Below are 13,911 nucleotides of genomic sequence, written 5' to 3' on the forward strand. Positions count from 1 at the left end.
AGGGGGGGGGGGGGGGGGTTGTGGTGCGTGGTGGTGGTGGTGGTGGTGGTGGTGGTGGTGGGTGGGTGGGTGGCTGGGGTGGGGTGGGGGGGAGGGGGGGGGTCTAGGGGACGTTGCTCTGTGGCTCTGTGGCGCACTTGTCCAGCATGCCCAGCTCTTTGTGCGCGTCCACCTCAGACACTCGGTCCTGCAGCGCGGGGGCGGCGAGGTGTGGGGGGGAGGGACAGGGGGAAATGGGTAGGGGGTGGGGTGGCTGCGCGGTGATGATGCGCACCGACGGGCTCGATGTGTTAGGTTGGGGCGACTGGGGACTCGCGGAGAGAGGGATCGCGTTGCGCGTCGTCGTCAGCGACGGCTCGAACCGTGCCCCCGCGGCGCTGTGCTCTTCGGGCTGCAGCGCCCCCGAAGGTCGCGGCGTCTTGAGCGAGGGCTCAAACACGTACGCGGGGGCCCCGGCACCCGAAGGTCGCGGCGTCTTGAGCGAGGGCTCAAACACGTACGCGGGGGCCCCGGCACCCGAAGGTCGCGGCGTCTTGAGCGAGGGCTCAAACACGTACGCGGGGGCCCCGGCACCCGAAGGTCGCGGCGTCTTGAGCGAGGGCTCGAAGCCGTTGCCGTTGCCGAAGGTGTCAAACTGGTCGTCCGCCTCGATGTCCCCGGGGGGCTTGGAGCGGTTGCGGAGGTACAGGTACATGCCGAGCAGGCAGGAGAGCGTGACGCAGATCGCGATGGCGGCCGCGATGCCCACGACGCACTCGAGGCTGCAGCCGCCGCCTCCTCCAATTGGGTCCTGGTCGTCAGGACGAAAATCCGGCACCGGATATGGGGGCGAGGGGGACGGCGGCGGCGCGGGGGGCAACGAGATACTCTTGGGAATGCTCGGCGGCGGCGGCGGCGACGGCGGCAACGGCGGCGGCGGCGTCGAGGGCGGCGACGGCGGCGACGGCGAGGGGGCTGTCAGCGTGCCGCCGCCGCAGGCGCAACACTGCGTGGATGCGTTCGTGCCGTCCATCCACGCGAGGGGCTCATCGCACTTGGGGCTGTGGTGGGGCGGTCGGAAGCGCCGCGCGTGCGTCTCCGCGTCCTGCAGGGCGAGGTCCGTTTCGTCGAACCCGGCGAAGTAGTCGCAATCGCGGTAGCAGGCGGGGGTGGTCGAGCCGTCGTGCAGCTTGCAATCGGCAGGGACGGTCCAGTTGACGGTGTTTGGATAGTGGAGGTGGTTCAGTTCCGGGAGAGGCAGGTCCCAGCAGTACGGCGCCGAGGGCGGAGGGGCGGGCGGAGGGGCGATCGTCGACGCCATAAACACAACAGTACGGCGATTCTCAGCAAAAACCGGCGGGCCACAGCGTCTCTTCACAAAAACAAAAGGACGCAGCCAGACGCACAAGCTCAGACAGTCGAGAAAGGGATAGTCAGCAGCGTCTCTTCACACAATTTTACAACCCCGGCCCCAAGACGCACAATAGCGTCTCTTCACAATAACTTTTTTTCAGTTTTGCCCGGCCGGGTTGCAGCGAAAAGCTTTTGTGTGCGCGGGTTCGCGCTGCGCTAGGCTCAGAGCGAGTTCGCCGGGGCGCAGAGGCCAGCGCTTTCTTTTTTTCAAAATCCTGCGCGAGGAGGACGTCAACTTGAGCGGGTCGTACGACCTAGATGCGTCTACCTTCAAAAAAAGAGTTTTGCAACAGTGTTGTGCAAAAAAAGAAAGAAACCGTCGGCCGACGCCCTCAGTGGAGGGCTGGCCGACACCTTTGAGAAGCTGGGCGCGATGCCGGGCTACGAGGGCACCAACATCTACAACTAACTACGTCTACGACCTGCGCTCTTTCTTTGATTGTCGGTACTCGAGTACCAGTGTGCGACCTGGTTGCGGCTCTCAAGGAGCCGGCTGCGCGCCTCGTCGAGGTGATGGCCAACTTCCGGGGGGGCTGGTTTGTGAGATTTTTAGCAATACGAAACAGAACTGCACGCACAGGACAGCCAGAGCACGAGGCATCCCAGCCGCCGAGGAAGCGGGGGCGATTTGAGAACGAACGGAGTGATTCGATGAGTCAGGGAGAGGGGGCGAGCCAACAGCACCCAGCGGAGGGGGAGCCGATGACGTACAGACAGGAGCGCGCACGCACTGCAAGGGACGAAAGGGACGAAGGCGCCCCCCCACCGGGGTGGGTGCGGGAAAGCGACAAGCGAGGGGCAAGGCTCGGACGGCAAGCGCGCAAGAGACGAAGGGCGAGAAACGAGAGAGAGGCAAGTCTAGGGGAGGCGGCTTGTAACTGAGGCTCGCCTCCCTGAGTGGTGCTTGTTGTTCATAACGATATACCTGTAACCCGATCGATGCGAGGACGCAAGTCCACCAACCTCGGCCATTCCAACGGCCAGGCCGCTCGCTTAAGGCTGATTGGCTAGACGAGCGGCCTACCTCCAACGGGGAAGTCTGACGAGCGGGGGAGCTCTGATCGCCGTACTCACCGGGACGCTGGTGAGGTGACGGTCGGTGGGAGGGCGCCCCCCAGACAGCCTCTCCCGACGGGGACGCCACCACCCTCGCCCAGGGATCTACAATGCTGTCTTAAGGTCCGACAGGTTCGGCACCGGGCACCGCCTCGGTATACAAAATGCGCCTGCGGGCGGACCCTTACAGATCACAGATCACACAGGTCTCGTCGGGTTTCCCCCCTCCACCCGCGACGTTACACCTCGTCGCCCCCATGCCGACGCCGCCTCCCGCCTCCGTCTCGGACCGCGAGCGGATGCGCGCCATCGAGCGCGGCGGCACGCTAAAGTACTTTGCGCGCGAGGAGCCGGGCGAGCCGCGCGCTGGCGCGGCGACCGAGGCGCTGTCGCGCTCCAACACGGAGGCGGCTGCAGTAAGAGCAGCGAGGCACAAGTCACTGTCCAAGGCGTACTGAGCAGGCTGCCATCGAGCAGCACGCCATGCGGGCCTGCCGCCGGCGACGAGATTGGAGAGCCGACAGGCATCGAAGGGGTAGGTACTGAGGAGGGCCATCGCGCCCGAGGCGGTCCGCGCCGGCCCTGCAGGCCGTCTCAGAGAGCCTGGCGAGGCTGTACAGAATGCCAAGAGCATACTGGGCAGGCTGCCGTCGAGCGACGAGCCATGCTGGTTCGTCGCAGGCGATGAGGTCGAGGAGCCGATCGGAGCGTCGCAGAGGCTGCCGACCACTGCCGTTCGCCCTCGGGCCCAGGGGTGGAAGGCAAGCTTCCTGGCGTTTCTGGCGAGCGTCCAGACGTCGCAGAGCATCCGGCAGGCGCGCAGCGACCCAAATTTTGCTCACCGCACGGCCGTGCGAGCCGTTGGTCGGTGGTGATGGTCGGCGTCGGCGCGCGCCGACCGACGCGGCGGCGGTGGGCGTCATGTGGCGGGCGTGTGTGTCCAGACATTGTGCGAATTTCGGCGGTTTCCCGGCGAGTCTGTCGCGCTGTCGGGAGGACGTAAGTTACAATAACACGCAATTTCGCAGCGATAAGTATAGCGCGGATAGGGCGCGGGGTGTCGCGCGGATAAGGCGCGCGTGGTGTGTGTCCACGCTCTCTGTCCACCGCCGAGATGGCGGTATTGTAATATAGCGAACTATAATGCCCGGGAACATACACGTTACGGCCTGGACCTACACTAAACGTGCACACAGACCTAACAGATTTTCTCCCGCAGAAATGATGGCCGGTCAGAGTCAAGAGCTCATGATATCCTTGTCGGTGATGCCGTTGAGCGCGAAATACTCTTCGTGCCCCTTGGCTCGCAGCGGCACCGTCTTCCACCCCCTCTGCGCGCCGAGCCGCTCCGCAAACCAGGTGAAGCGCTTCGCGTTCACGCCCATGTCCAGGTAGCCGAGCCGCGAGCTCGTGCGCACGTTGACGACGCCGTTGGCCAGCGCGAACTCCATGTCGTCGACGAAGCCCTTGCGCCGGGACTCGTACTGCACGTAGATGTAAGCCGCCTGCGCCGACGTCGACTCCTTGACCACCCTGAAGCCGCCTCCGTCAATACCGCGCTGCCCCGGCGGGTAAGACACGATAGCCTCCTTGACGTCCGCCACCGCGTCGGCCAGCGGCATGTCGAATCGGAAGGGCTGCACGAGCCAGCCAGCTGCCTCGTCGGCGGCGTCCTCATACCCGTCAAAGGACTCTGGGCTCGACGAGAAGCAGTGCGGCTTACCGTCGGTGCACGGCTTCAGCGCTCCGCCCGCCCGCACGCCGAGATCCGTCGGCTGTGGCCCTGCCGTCCGCGGCTGCTTGTACTTGAGCTCCAGCTCGTCCGGTGGCAGGCGGTTCTCGAAAGCAAAGGCTGGAGGCGGCGAGCGCGGTAGCGAGGCGCAAGAGGCCAGCAAGGCTGCGCTCACCGCAGCGCGCCGAGAGGGCAGCGAGTCGAGCCGCAAATCGGTGAGCTTCCGCGATTGCAGGCGAGCTTCCGCGACAACCACCGGAAAGAGAATGGGGGGCGACGAGCTTGGCGATCCCGCCACCGGAAAGAGACACAAGAGAAGTGAAGAACTAGCTTCTCTTCCACCTGGTGGTGCGATGGCCTCCCTCCCGCGTCAGCTCGCTGCCAGCCCTCTGTAGCATCAGGTGCAAAGCCAAAGGAAAGAGTGGGCTGGATGGAAGAATCCTAGGTCATGCGTTTCGTTCAAGTGTGTCCGAGCGCCTCTTTCACAATGCCGCCTCGCTCTGCAGGCGCCGATGGTCCGTTACAGGACTCACTTGAAAATCGGTGGAATTTTTACCTCGCACGGCACTGGGAGCGCCTGTGTTCACGGCATGGAGGGTGAGCCACGCTGAACGTACTGAACGTAGAGCCGAACGAACGGGAGGAAGCCGAGGAAGACGAACCAGAGGAGGGCGACACACCTGTGGTAATCCAGTCGGCAGCTGTCACGATACACCCGAAGGGAACCCCAGTGCCAACATCATCTGTGGAAGTACAAGTGTTCGAAGAGAGAGTTGACCTGAGCAACGATATGACTTGGTTGGCGGCAAATGATCGGTGGGCGTCAGAAGAGTCGTCCTTGCGCGAGGAGAGCTCGATAAACTCGAGGGGCCAAAATATGCCGCAAGGAGGGCAGAGCTGCGACGAAAGGCGAGAGAAGCAGCGAGAGCAAGGGAGCAGCAGGCGGCGGCGCCGTCGCAGGACGAGCAGAGGAGAGCGACGCGACAGAGGAAGAAGCGACAAGAGAAGCGAACGAAGAGATAGGTGGGAGGTGGTATGAAGGTTGCAGCGCGAGATTCGGCGAGAGACTGCGAAGAGAGATAGGAAGAGGCGGACGCCCACAAGCCCCAAGCGAAGCTAGGGTGGGCGACGGCTAGCGCATCACCGCGCACCCCTCTCTCCTTTTCAAAAATCCCTGCGTCGCGGCGGCGTGCCGTCCTCCCATCCCGAAAAAGAAAGAAAAAAACGAACAACCCAAGGGAGGGACTGGCGCGCACTGGCACTAACACAGGTACTTTTAGCAGGCATCACACAAAGCGTTCACAGGTGGCCCTGCTCGCAGCAGTACCAGAGCGGCAGCATCACCGCCCAGGAGATGGCGGAATCGCGCAGCCCTGCGACGAGCTTGTTCCCAGGGCGGTACGCGGGGTCTGCGGAGGCGCGGTAAAAGTCGAAGGCGTAGAGGATGTTGCACGCAAAGATCATCGCGATCCAGGCGAGCATGACCGCCTCCCAGCGCAGGCAGAGCGCCGCCGCCGCGTACCCCTCCAGCGACAGCAGCGCGTGCGCCACGATGTAGGCGATCGGCTTCCACGCGTAACGCACAAAGGCGCGCGCGCCCGACGGCGGGTCCGACCCGCCTCCTCCTCCGCCTCCTCCTCCGCCTCCTGCCACCGAGCTCGTGTACCAGTCGAAGAGCGTCTCGTACTGCGCGAGGGGCGTGTACGGCTTGGCAAGCAGAAAGAGGAGGTAGGCGGCAGCCCACGGCAGGTAGACGGAGGTGAAGCCGAGCCGGATCGTGTGGCGCACCGCGAGCAGCTCCGGCGCAAGCGGCGGCATCAGCCTCCAGCGCACCACGTATGCGACCTACTCTCGGGCAACGACGGGTAATCTCGGGTGATCTCGGGGCATCCGCGTCCAGCGCACCACGCATGCGACCCAGGTTGGCACCACGTGCAGGAAGAAGGACTCGAACGCCTGAGCGCGCAGGGCCGGGCGTGGAGAGGCGTCGGGCGGCAGAGGCGGGGAGGGGCAGGGGAGGGGCGCTCTCGCCTCCGGGTGGTGGAGGAGGAGCGGCGACTGGAGCATGAAGACAGCGCCGCCGACTGGCCCGACTGCAGACGCGAGCGCCGCCAGCGCCCACTCGCCGGGCAGCTCTGCGAGCCAGAGGGCGGCGAGGCCGACGAGGTGGACCCAGTAGCAGAGGTCGACGCAGTAGAGGAGGAGGCCGCGCTCGGCGTAGTAGGAGACGCGGTAGGCGAGCAGGGAGAGGCTGCAGGCGGTGTAGACGACGCGGGCCGTCGCAAAGCTGCCGACAAAGATGACGGCCACCAGCCCGACCAGCAACGCCGCGAAGAACGTCCACCCGTACCGCAGCTTGGAAGGCGCGCTCCACATTGGGTGGGGATCGTAGGCGGCCGGCGCTGCACCCGCGCCCTCCCGCCGCAGCAGGCTCGAGACGCGCCGCAGCAGGCTTGGCCGGCTCGGAGGATGGCGGGCGCGGTGGAGCACCTCATACGCGAGTACGAGCAGCGCGAGGCTCCCGAGGATGACGGCGCGGTCTGTCGAGACAAAATGGAGATGGAGCGTGCCCGAGGGATGCGCTGGTGGCGGCGAAGGCGGCGAGCGAGGCGAGCGAAACGGCCACATGCAGTTGAACTTTCTAGATGCTCAACAGCGCGTTGGGGCACCAGGCACCCGCGGCAAAACCTTGGCGGAGGCGTGCTGGCTGCCGTCCTCCGAACGGGCATTCTTCTTTTTTTTTACTTCACGGACTCAAAGGCACAGCAGACGACGGCCCCTTATGGGTGGGCCGTCGAAGAGGCCGACATACTCCTCCATAGCTGTACCCCTCCGGCCTCGCCCCCCCTTCCCAACCCTCCCCTGGCTCAGTCAGGCTCCATTATCAGCTGGTCGGCCGCCATGTGGGCCTCCGGGCCTGCTGCGGCGGCGCGGCCGGTCGAGGCCGGGCTCGGCTGCTCGTGCTGCTCGTCAAAATGGCGGCGGTGGCGATTGCGGCGACGGTCGTTCAGTCGTTCAGTCGTTCAGCGCTCAGGGCTGGGGGGTCGGTCGGTGACGGTGTGGGTGGGTTTCCTCGCCTCATCAGCCGGGCCGTGAGGTGGGTGGGGCTGTGGGGGTGGGTGGGTGGTTCCAAGCCTCAGCCGGGCCGTGAGGTGGGTGGGTGGGTGGGTGGCTCAAGAAGCTCGTGCACGTGAACGGAGGTCCAGAGGCAGGTGTGTGAGAAAAAACGCAACGGCCGCGGGTGCCAAGCTGGCACTTGGCCGACCGCGTGGGGGCATGCCCGACGCCCACCCGGGCGGCGTGCTCCACCTCATCATCGGCCACGACGTCCGCGAGGAGCGGATGGGTCGGCGCTGGGTGGTCTACGTGCGCCAGTGCGCCGACGGCCAGGTGCGCAAGACGCTGATGAAGGACTCGCCGTTGGCGGCGGAGATCCGTGGCATCAGCTTCCGCATCGTCAGCGACGGCGGTCGTCTGAACGAACAGTTCGTGCAGTCGCCCGGTCCGTTCGAGTGGGGCAAGCTCGCCGGCGCCGTCGGCGCCGAGGCGTCCTGCATTACCATTGCGGTCACTTTTCACCTCATCGACATCTCGGCGCCGCCGCATGTGCACGTGCATGAGGTGCTGCTGCAGCCCACGCGGCCCGCCTCCGCCAGCGCGCGCCCGCCCCGAGCGCCACCGCCCGCCGATGAGATCGAGCTCGTCCTCCCGGAGCGGAGGCCGTTCCGGTGGGGCGCGCACGAGGCTGCGCCCGGGCGGTACCTGCATCAGCCCGCGCCGTCGGAGAGGGCGGCTGGGCCGCCGCTCGGCACGGCCTGGGCGGCGGGGGCGGCCGGCCGTGTCTCGGAGGGCGGCGGAGGTAAGCCTCCTCCGATGGCGGACGTGGACGCCTTCCCGCCGCTGCTCGCGGAGAGGGAGGGTGGTGGGTATGTGCCCGGCCGGTCCGCCTCCTTCTCTTCGGTGCTGCAGCAGCTGCCCTCGCCGTCGCCATCGCCGCGCAGAGCAAAGTCGACCGTCGGCGCCGCCGAGCCCGCCACCCACCAGAGGCAGGCGGGCCGCATCCCCGGCCGGCGGCGCAACAAGCCGCCCCACCGGCCTCACGGAAGCGGAAGCGGCTCTGTCGAGGCCGTCAGGAGGAGTGCCGCCGCCGCCGCCTCGCCCGCCTCATCCGTCTCCTCCTCCGCCGCCCCCTCGCCCGCCGCCGCCGCCGCCGCCGCCGCCGCCGCCGCCGCCGCCTCCCCCGCCGCCAGCCTCGACCTGTCCGCCTCTGTCGCGTGCGGGTCCCCTCAAGGGGAAAGGTCCCCGCTCCCCTCGCGCCAGTCCGCCTCCCCCGACCCGGGTATACCCGGCGGCGGAGGGCACGCGAGCGGAGTCGACTACGCCGCTCTGTCGGTGGGAGGCGCCGAGGCGGTGGCGGCGTGGCTGGCCGCGCTGGGGATGGGCGAGTACTCTGACGCCTTTGCGCACGCCGCCGTGGACGGGAAGGCGCTCCCTCTCCGAGAGATAGCCGAGATCTAGCCGAGAGATAGCCGTGATGCAGTCGAGATGTAGCCGAGATGTAGCCGAGAGAGAGCTGTGGACGGCAAGGTGCTCTGCTCCCTCTCCGCGTCGGACCTCGACAAGGAGATCGGAGTCTCGAACCGGCTCCACCGCAAGCGGCTGCTGCTCGAGCTCCAAGCCGTGCGCGCCGCGGCGCCGCCCGCCGCCCCCGCGCCGCCGCGCCGCGAGCGATCCGTGCCGGAGGAGACGTTCCGCCTGGACGAGGTGAGCGAATGCTCGAGCTGGCCACGTGCACGTCGCATCGGTGGCTGCCCATGTCCTGGACATGTCCCATAGGTGAGCGACCTGCTCGAGTTGCGGCACGTGCGGCTGCAGCTGCAGCGCTGCGGCGACTCCTGCGACGGCGAGGTGCCGCTCGAGCCGGTGCGTGTGCAGTCGGTCCACAACTCGCTCCTCTCCTACTACCTCGACCGCACTTCGCGCTGCCTCGCCTCGCCCGGCGCGGGCCGCTACCTGCCGCCGCAAGGCGGCTGCTTCTACGCGGCCGGCGAGGCGGAGGTTGCTTCCATCTGCCGCGAGGGCTTCGACCCCGCAGGATGGCAGCGAGGGACGTACGGCCAAGGGCAGCACTTGCCGCTCTCCGCCCCGAGGGGAGATCTACCCGAGATCTAGCCGAGGTGTACCCGAGAGATAGGCAGCACTTGTGGCTCTCCGCCTCGAGGGCCGCGGCGGCGGTGGCGGCGGAGGGGCACTCGTCGCTGCTGTGAACGGCGTCTCTTCACACCTGTGGCTGTGAACAGGTGGCGGCGGAGGGGCACTCGTCGCTGCTGCTCTGCGAGGCGGTGCTGGGATCGACCTGGCAGATCCGGCCGGGAGAGAGGCCGCCGGAGAGCTTGGGCGAGGGGTGGCCTTCCCTCGACCTCGCGCAGATGCGCGAGCGAGGTCGCGATTCGCTCGTCGTGCCGGACGCCGACGTCCTCGTCCTATTCCGCCGCTACCAGGCGAGACGAGCCGAGACGAGCCGAGAGGTACTCATTGACACTCATTGACACTCATTGACACTCATTGACACTCATTGACACTCATTGACACTCATTGACACTCATTGACACTCATTGACACTCATTGACACTCATTGACACTCATTGACACTCATTGACACTCATTGACACTCATTGACACTCATTGACACTCATTGACACTCATTGACACTCATTGACACTCATTGACACTCATTGACACTCATTGACACTCATTGACACTCATTGACACTCATTGACACTCATTGACACTCATTGACACTCATTGACACTCATTGACACTCATTGACACTCATTGACAATCATTGACACTCATTGACACTCATTGACACTCATTGACACTCATTCTCATTGACACTCATTGACACTCATTGACACTCATTGACACTCATTGACACTCATTGACACTCATTGACACTCATTGACACTCATTGACACTCATTGACACTCATTGACACGCCCGCTGGCACGCGCCCTCGACACCCGCCCGACACCCACCCGGCACCCGCCCGGCACCGACACACCCGCCCGGCACCGCAGACACACCCACCCGGCACCGCAGACACACCCACCCGGCACCGGCACACCCACCCGGCACCGCAGACACACCCACCCGGCACCGCAGGCGGTCCCGCGCTACCTCGTCTCCTTCCGCCGCTGCGAGCCGCCGCTGCCGATGCGGCCGCCGCACTGCCTCACCCCGGACGGCGCCCCCTCGCCTCTCTCCTGCGGAGCCTCGCCCTCGCCCGACGGCGTCAGCGCCTCCCCCTCCGTCTCCGCAACCTCGTCCGTCGTCTCGCTCTCCGCCCTCTCGGCGCTGCACGGGTCGGTGCAAGGCTCCGCCTCGCTCGCCTCGTCGTACTCTGACCTGCGCGACCTGTCGCGCGACCCGTCGGGCGCTCTCCGCTTCTCCTCTTGCGTCGCCACACACGACGACGGGCGGTGCGAGCAGCTCCCTCCGCCCCGAGCAAAGACACGTCCACGACGCGTCCAAGGCACACATCCACGACACGCCCATGACATGCACATGCACATGCACATGCACATGCACATGCACATGTCCACGACACGCCCATGACATGCACATGCACACGCACATGTACATGTACATGTCCACGACACGTCCACGGCTCCAAGGTACGAGCAGCTCCTCCGCCCCGAGCGGCCGTGGGCCTTGGGAGACGAGCGGTGCACGCGCTGCCGCGCCTACGACCGGCGGCAGCGGCGCGACGTCTTCCTCAAGCTCGTGCCGGACGAGCGCAAGGCGGAGCGCGAGGCGGAGGCGCTGCGGCGGGTCGGCTCGGCCGCCGCGTGCGAGGTGTTCTAACCCTAACCCTAACCCTAACCCTAACCCTAACCCCAACCCTAACCCTAACCCTAACCCTAACCCTAACCCGCCGCGTGCGAGGTGTACGACTCCTTCCGGCTGGGCGGCGGCGGCAGCGGCGGGGGAGGCGTGGTGCTGGTGCTCGAGGCGGCGCAGCCCGGCTCGAACCAAGACATCGCCGCGATCTGCCGCCGCGCCATCAGCGGCAGCGGCGCAGTGGACGAGGAGGAGGAGGCGGCGAAGCTCTGTGTTGGCGGCGGCGGCGGCGATGGCGATAAGGGCCGCAACGACGAGATCATCATTCTCACTAGCGGCGGCGGAGGCGGAGGAGGAGGAGGAGGAGGTGGTGGCGGCGGCGGCGGCGGCGGCGAGTCCACTCTGATGCTCACCGCTCTCGCGCAGCGCGTGCTGCAGCTGCTGGCGCGCGTGCACGAGGTTGGCCTTGTGCACTGCGACATCAAGCCGCACCACTTCATGAGGTTCGGCGGCGCCGGTGGCTCGAGATCGTCCAGGGTGGAGGCGGCACGCGCATGTCCGTGACGCGTCCGCGACACGTCCCGCAGGCGAACTCAAGCTCGTCGACTTTGGAGGTGCCGTCAAGGACGGCTCGTCGCTCACCCCTTGCCACTCGCGCCGGTACGTGGCGCCCGAGCTCGCGGTGGCGCTCTCGATCTCGCTGCACGCGACGGCGCGCCTGCGCCCTTCGCTCAAGGTCTAATCCCCGGACTGGCTCCGTGCCCACAACACGTCCCGCGTGGTGGTGCAGGTCCGGCTTCGCCCCCCGCTCGACATCTGGTCGGCCGGCCTCGTCCTCTTCGAGCTCTTCGCTGGCCGGCCCTTCTTCGGAGAGGACGTCACGTACGCGCAGATCGCCGCCATGGCGGCCACGGGGGTCACCGCCGAGGCGGTGCACTCCCGCGTGCGCGAGTGGTCGCTCCGCGTGTCCGAGGCGCAGGGAGCACCCCGAGAGTCCCCGAGATGCCCCGAGTGGTCGCTCCGAAAGTGCCCCGAGGCGCTCCACCCGCCTCCCCCCCTCGAGGCTCGCGCCAGCACGTGACACGCCTTGTGGCCCGCAGGCGCACGTCCGACTGCTCATCTCGATGCTCGCCCCTGCCGACGCGAGGCCCTCTGCGGCGGAGCTGCTGCTCAAGAGCTGCTTCCGGCCGGCGGACGACACGGTCGAGCGGCGGCGGCTCGAGGTCCTCGCCGCCCCCGCGAGCCCGCTCACGCCCCTCCACCCCTCGCCTTGGACTTCGCCTCCCCCCCCCCACCCCACGAGGTTGCCGCCTTCTTTTCGAACCCGCCCAGCCGCTCGGCGGGCGACCTGCGGCTCATGCGCGAGATACAGGAGCTGACCGCGGCGCTGCCCAAGGGGAGGCGCGAGGTCTGCCCTGCAGCTCGCCTCTCGGACGTCGCCGAGCTGCTCGAGGGCGAGCTGATGCCGCGGCTCGTCTCCTTCTCCGGCCACGAGTTCAACGGGTCCTCCTGCGCTTCGAGGCCGAGAAACGGTCGTTAACCATTCCTCGTTCCTCATCCCTCATTGATGGATAGGCACCTTCTCTTCGAGCCCGAGCAGCCCGGCGCGCAGCCGCGCGTCCCGCACGCCGAGGAGCTCGTCCGTCTCCTCTCCCCGCAGCGCGCGCCCGAACTCACCGCCGTCTTCCTCAACGCGTGCAAGACGGAGAAGCTCGCGCACGCGCTGCGCCGCTCGCTGCCCCACCTCTCCGTCGTCTGCTGGCGCACGCTCGCGGCCGACCCCGCCGCCAAGGCTTTCTCGCGCGGCTTCTACCAGGCGCTCTCCACGCGCGACGGCGTCGCGATGGCGACTGCCTTCGACGCGGGCCGGGCAGCCTTCCTCCGGGACGGATTCGTCGAGGGCGACCCCGACGACTACCTCCACCCGCGCAGCCACGAGCACTGCACCAAGGAGTGGCGGCTCGCCAACCGGGAGACGTGGAAGTCATGCATCCACTGCAACCCGCCGGTGCACGGCATCCCGATCCTCGTCTCAGGGGGCACGCGCACCCCGCCGGCGGCGCGGAGAGGCGCTCCTCCCAGCACGGCTCCAGCAAGAGGCGCGAGCACTCGTGTAGCGGCGGGGGGTGTGTGAGGGGGGGGGGGGGAGCGAATAAAACATAGAGCCGTTTTCCGCGTATACTTCACACGATGCACTATTAAAGTAACCGCATTAGAGTATCGGTTACCGGGTCTTATTACTGTGGCTAGTTCCATTTCACTCTGACACGCTAATCTTGAAAACGTCCAACGGAGCTCCGTGTTGCTCCCAGCGCCCTCCCCCGCGCTTCCTGCGGCCATGGCCGATGATACTAGTATGAGAGGTCATCTGGCTACCGCGAGCGCGACTCAACTCGCCGACGTCGTCCGATGATTGTGCCTCAAAGTCAGCCTCCGGAGGCTATCGTGGGGTCGAGCCGGCAGTAGCCGTGACATGTGGTTCCACCACCCCTCGTATGCTTTGCCTCTGACCGCCACCGTTCCCAGGCTGCCAAATGGGATGGAAAGGAAGGCTCGGCGAGCGTATAGAAGCGTGCTCGACCTCGTCGTGGCAACCTGTACGGCAGCGCTGGTAGGCGCGATGAGCGTCGTGCCACCTGACCCGAGACGGGTCGCAGGCGTCGTACCGAGCGCGTCGAGACCGTGTCCTGATGTGATCTGCACGGGTGAGTCACGTCGGCGTCAAAGGAGCGACGTGCGACCTGTCAGAGCTTGATCTCCGATCTCAGCGGCGTCGAGTCGTCTCCGGCGCGCGACAAAGGTACATCCCCAGGACGCGCAGAAGGCAGCTGCGATCGGCGCATAAGCTCTGACAGGTCGCACGTCGTTCCTTTGACGCCGACGTGACT

The 13,911-nt window shown here is 66.6% G+C and overlaps 2 protein-coding genes across 2 annotated transcripts; both read right to left on the reverse strand.

Moving 5' to 3' along the window:
* Window positions 1-103: 103 nt before the first annotated feature.
* Window positions 104-1,300, reverse strand: EMIHUDRAFT_230256 (hypothetical protein; the record flags this gene model as incomplete). The annotated part of the gene is made up of 3 exons (XM_005785247.1): window positions 104-187; window positions 275-774; window positions 985-1,300. 3 exons carry the CDS (start codon window positions 1,298-1,300, stop codon window positions 104-106), a joined length of 900 nt encoding a protein of 299 aa, XP_005785304.1.
* Window positions 1,301-3,686: 2,386 nt separating this feature from the next.
* EMIHUDRAFT_112062 (hypothetical protein) lies at window positions 3,687-6,556 on the reverse strand (the record flags this gene model as incomplete). Its single annotated transcript, XM_005785248.1, has 4 exons — window positions 3,687-4,300; window positions 4,787-4,860; window positions 5,484-6,025; window positions 6,086-6,556. 4 exons carry the CDS (start codon window positions 6,554-6,556, stop codon window positions 3,687-3,689), a joined length of 1,701 nt encoding a protein of 566 aa, XP_005785305.1.
* Between the last annotated feature and the right edge of the window lie 7,355 nt (window positions 6,557-13,911).

The sequence above is a fragment of the Emiliania huxleyi genome (assembly GCF_000372725.1).
Source record: "Emiliania huxleyi CCMP1516 chromosome Unknown EMIHUscaffold_162, whole genome shotgun sequence".
Taxonomy (NCBI): Eukaryota; Haptophyta; order Isochrysidales; family Noelaerhabdaceae; genus Emiliania; species Emiliania huxleyi.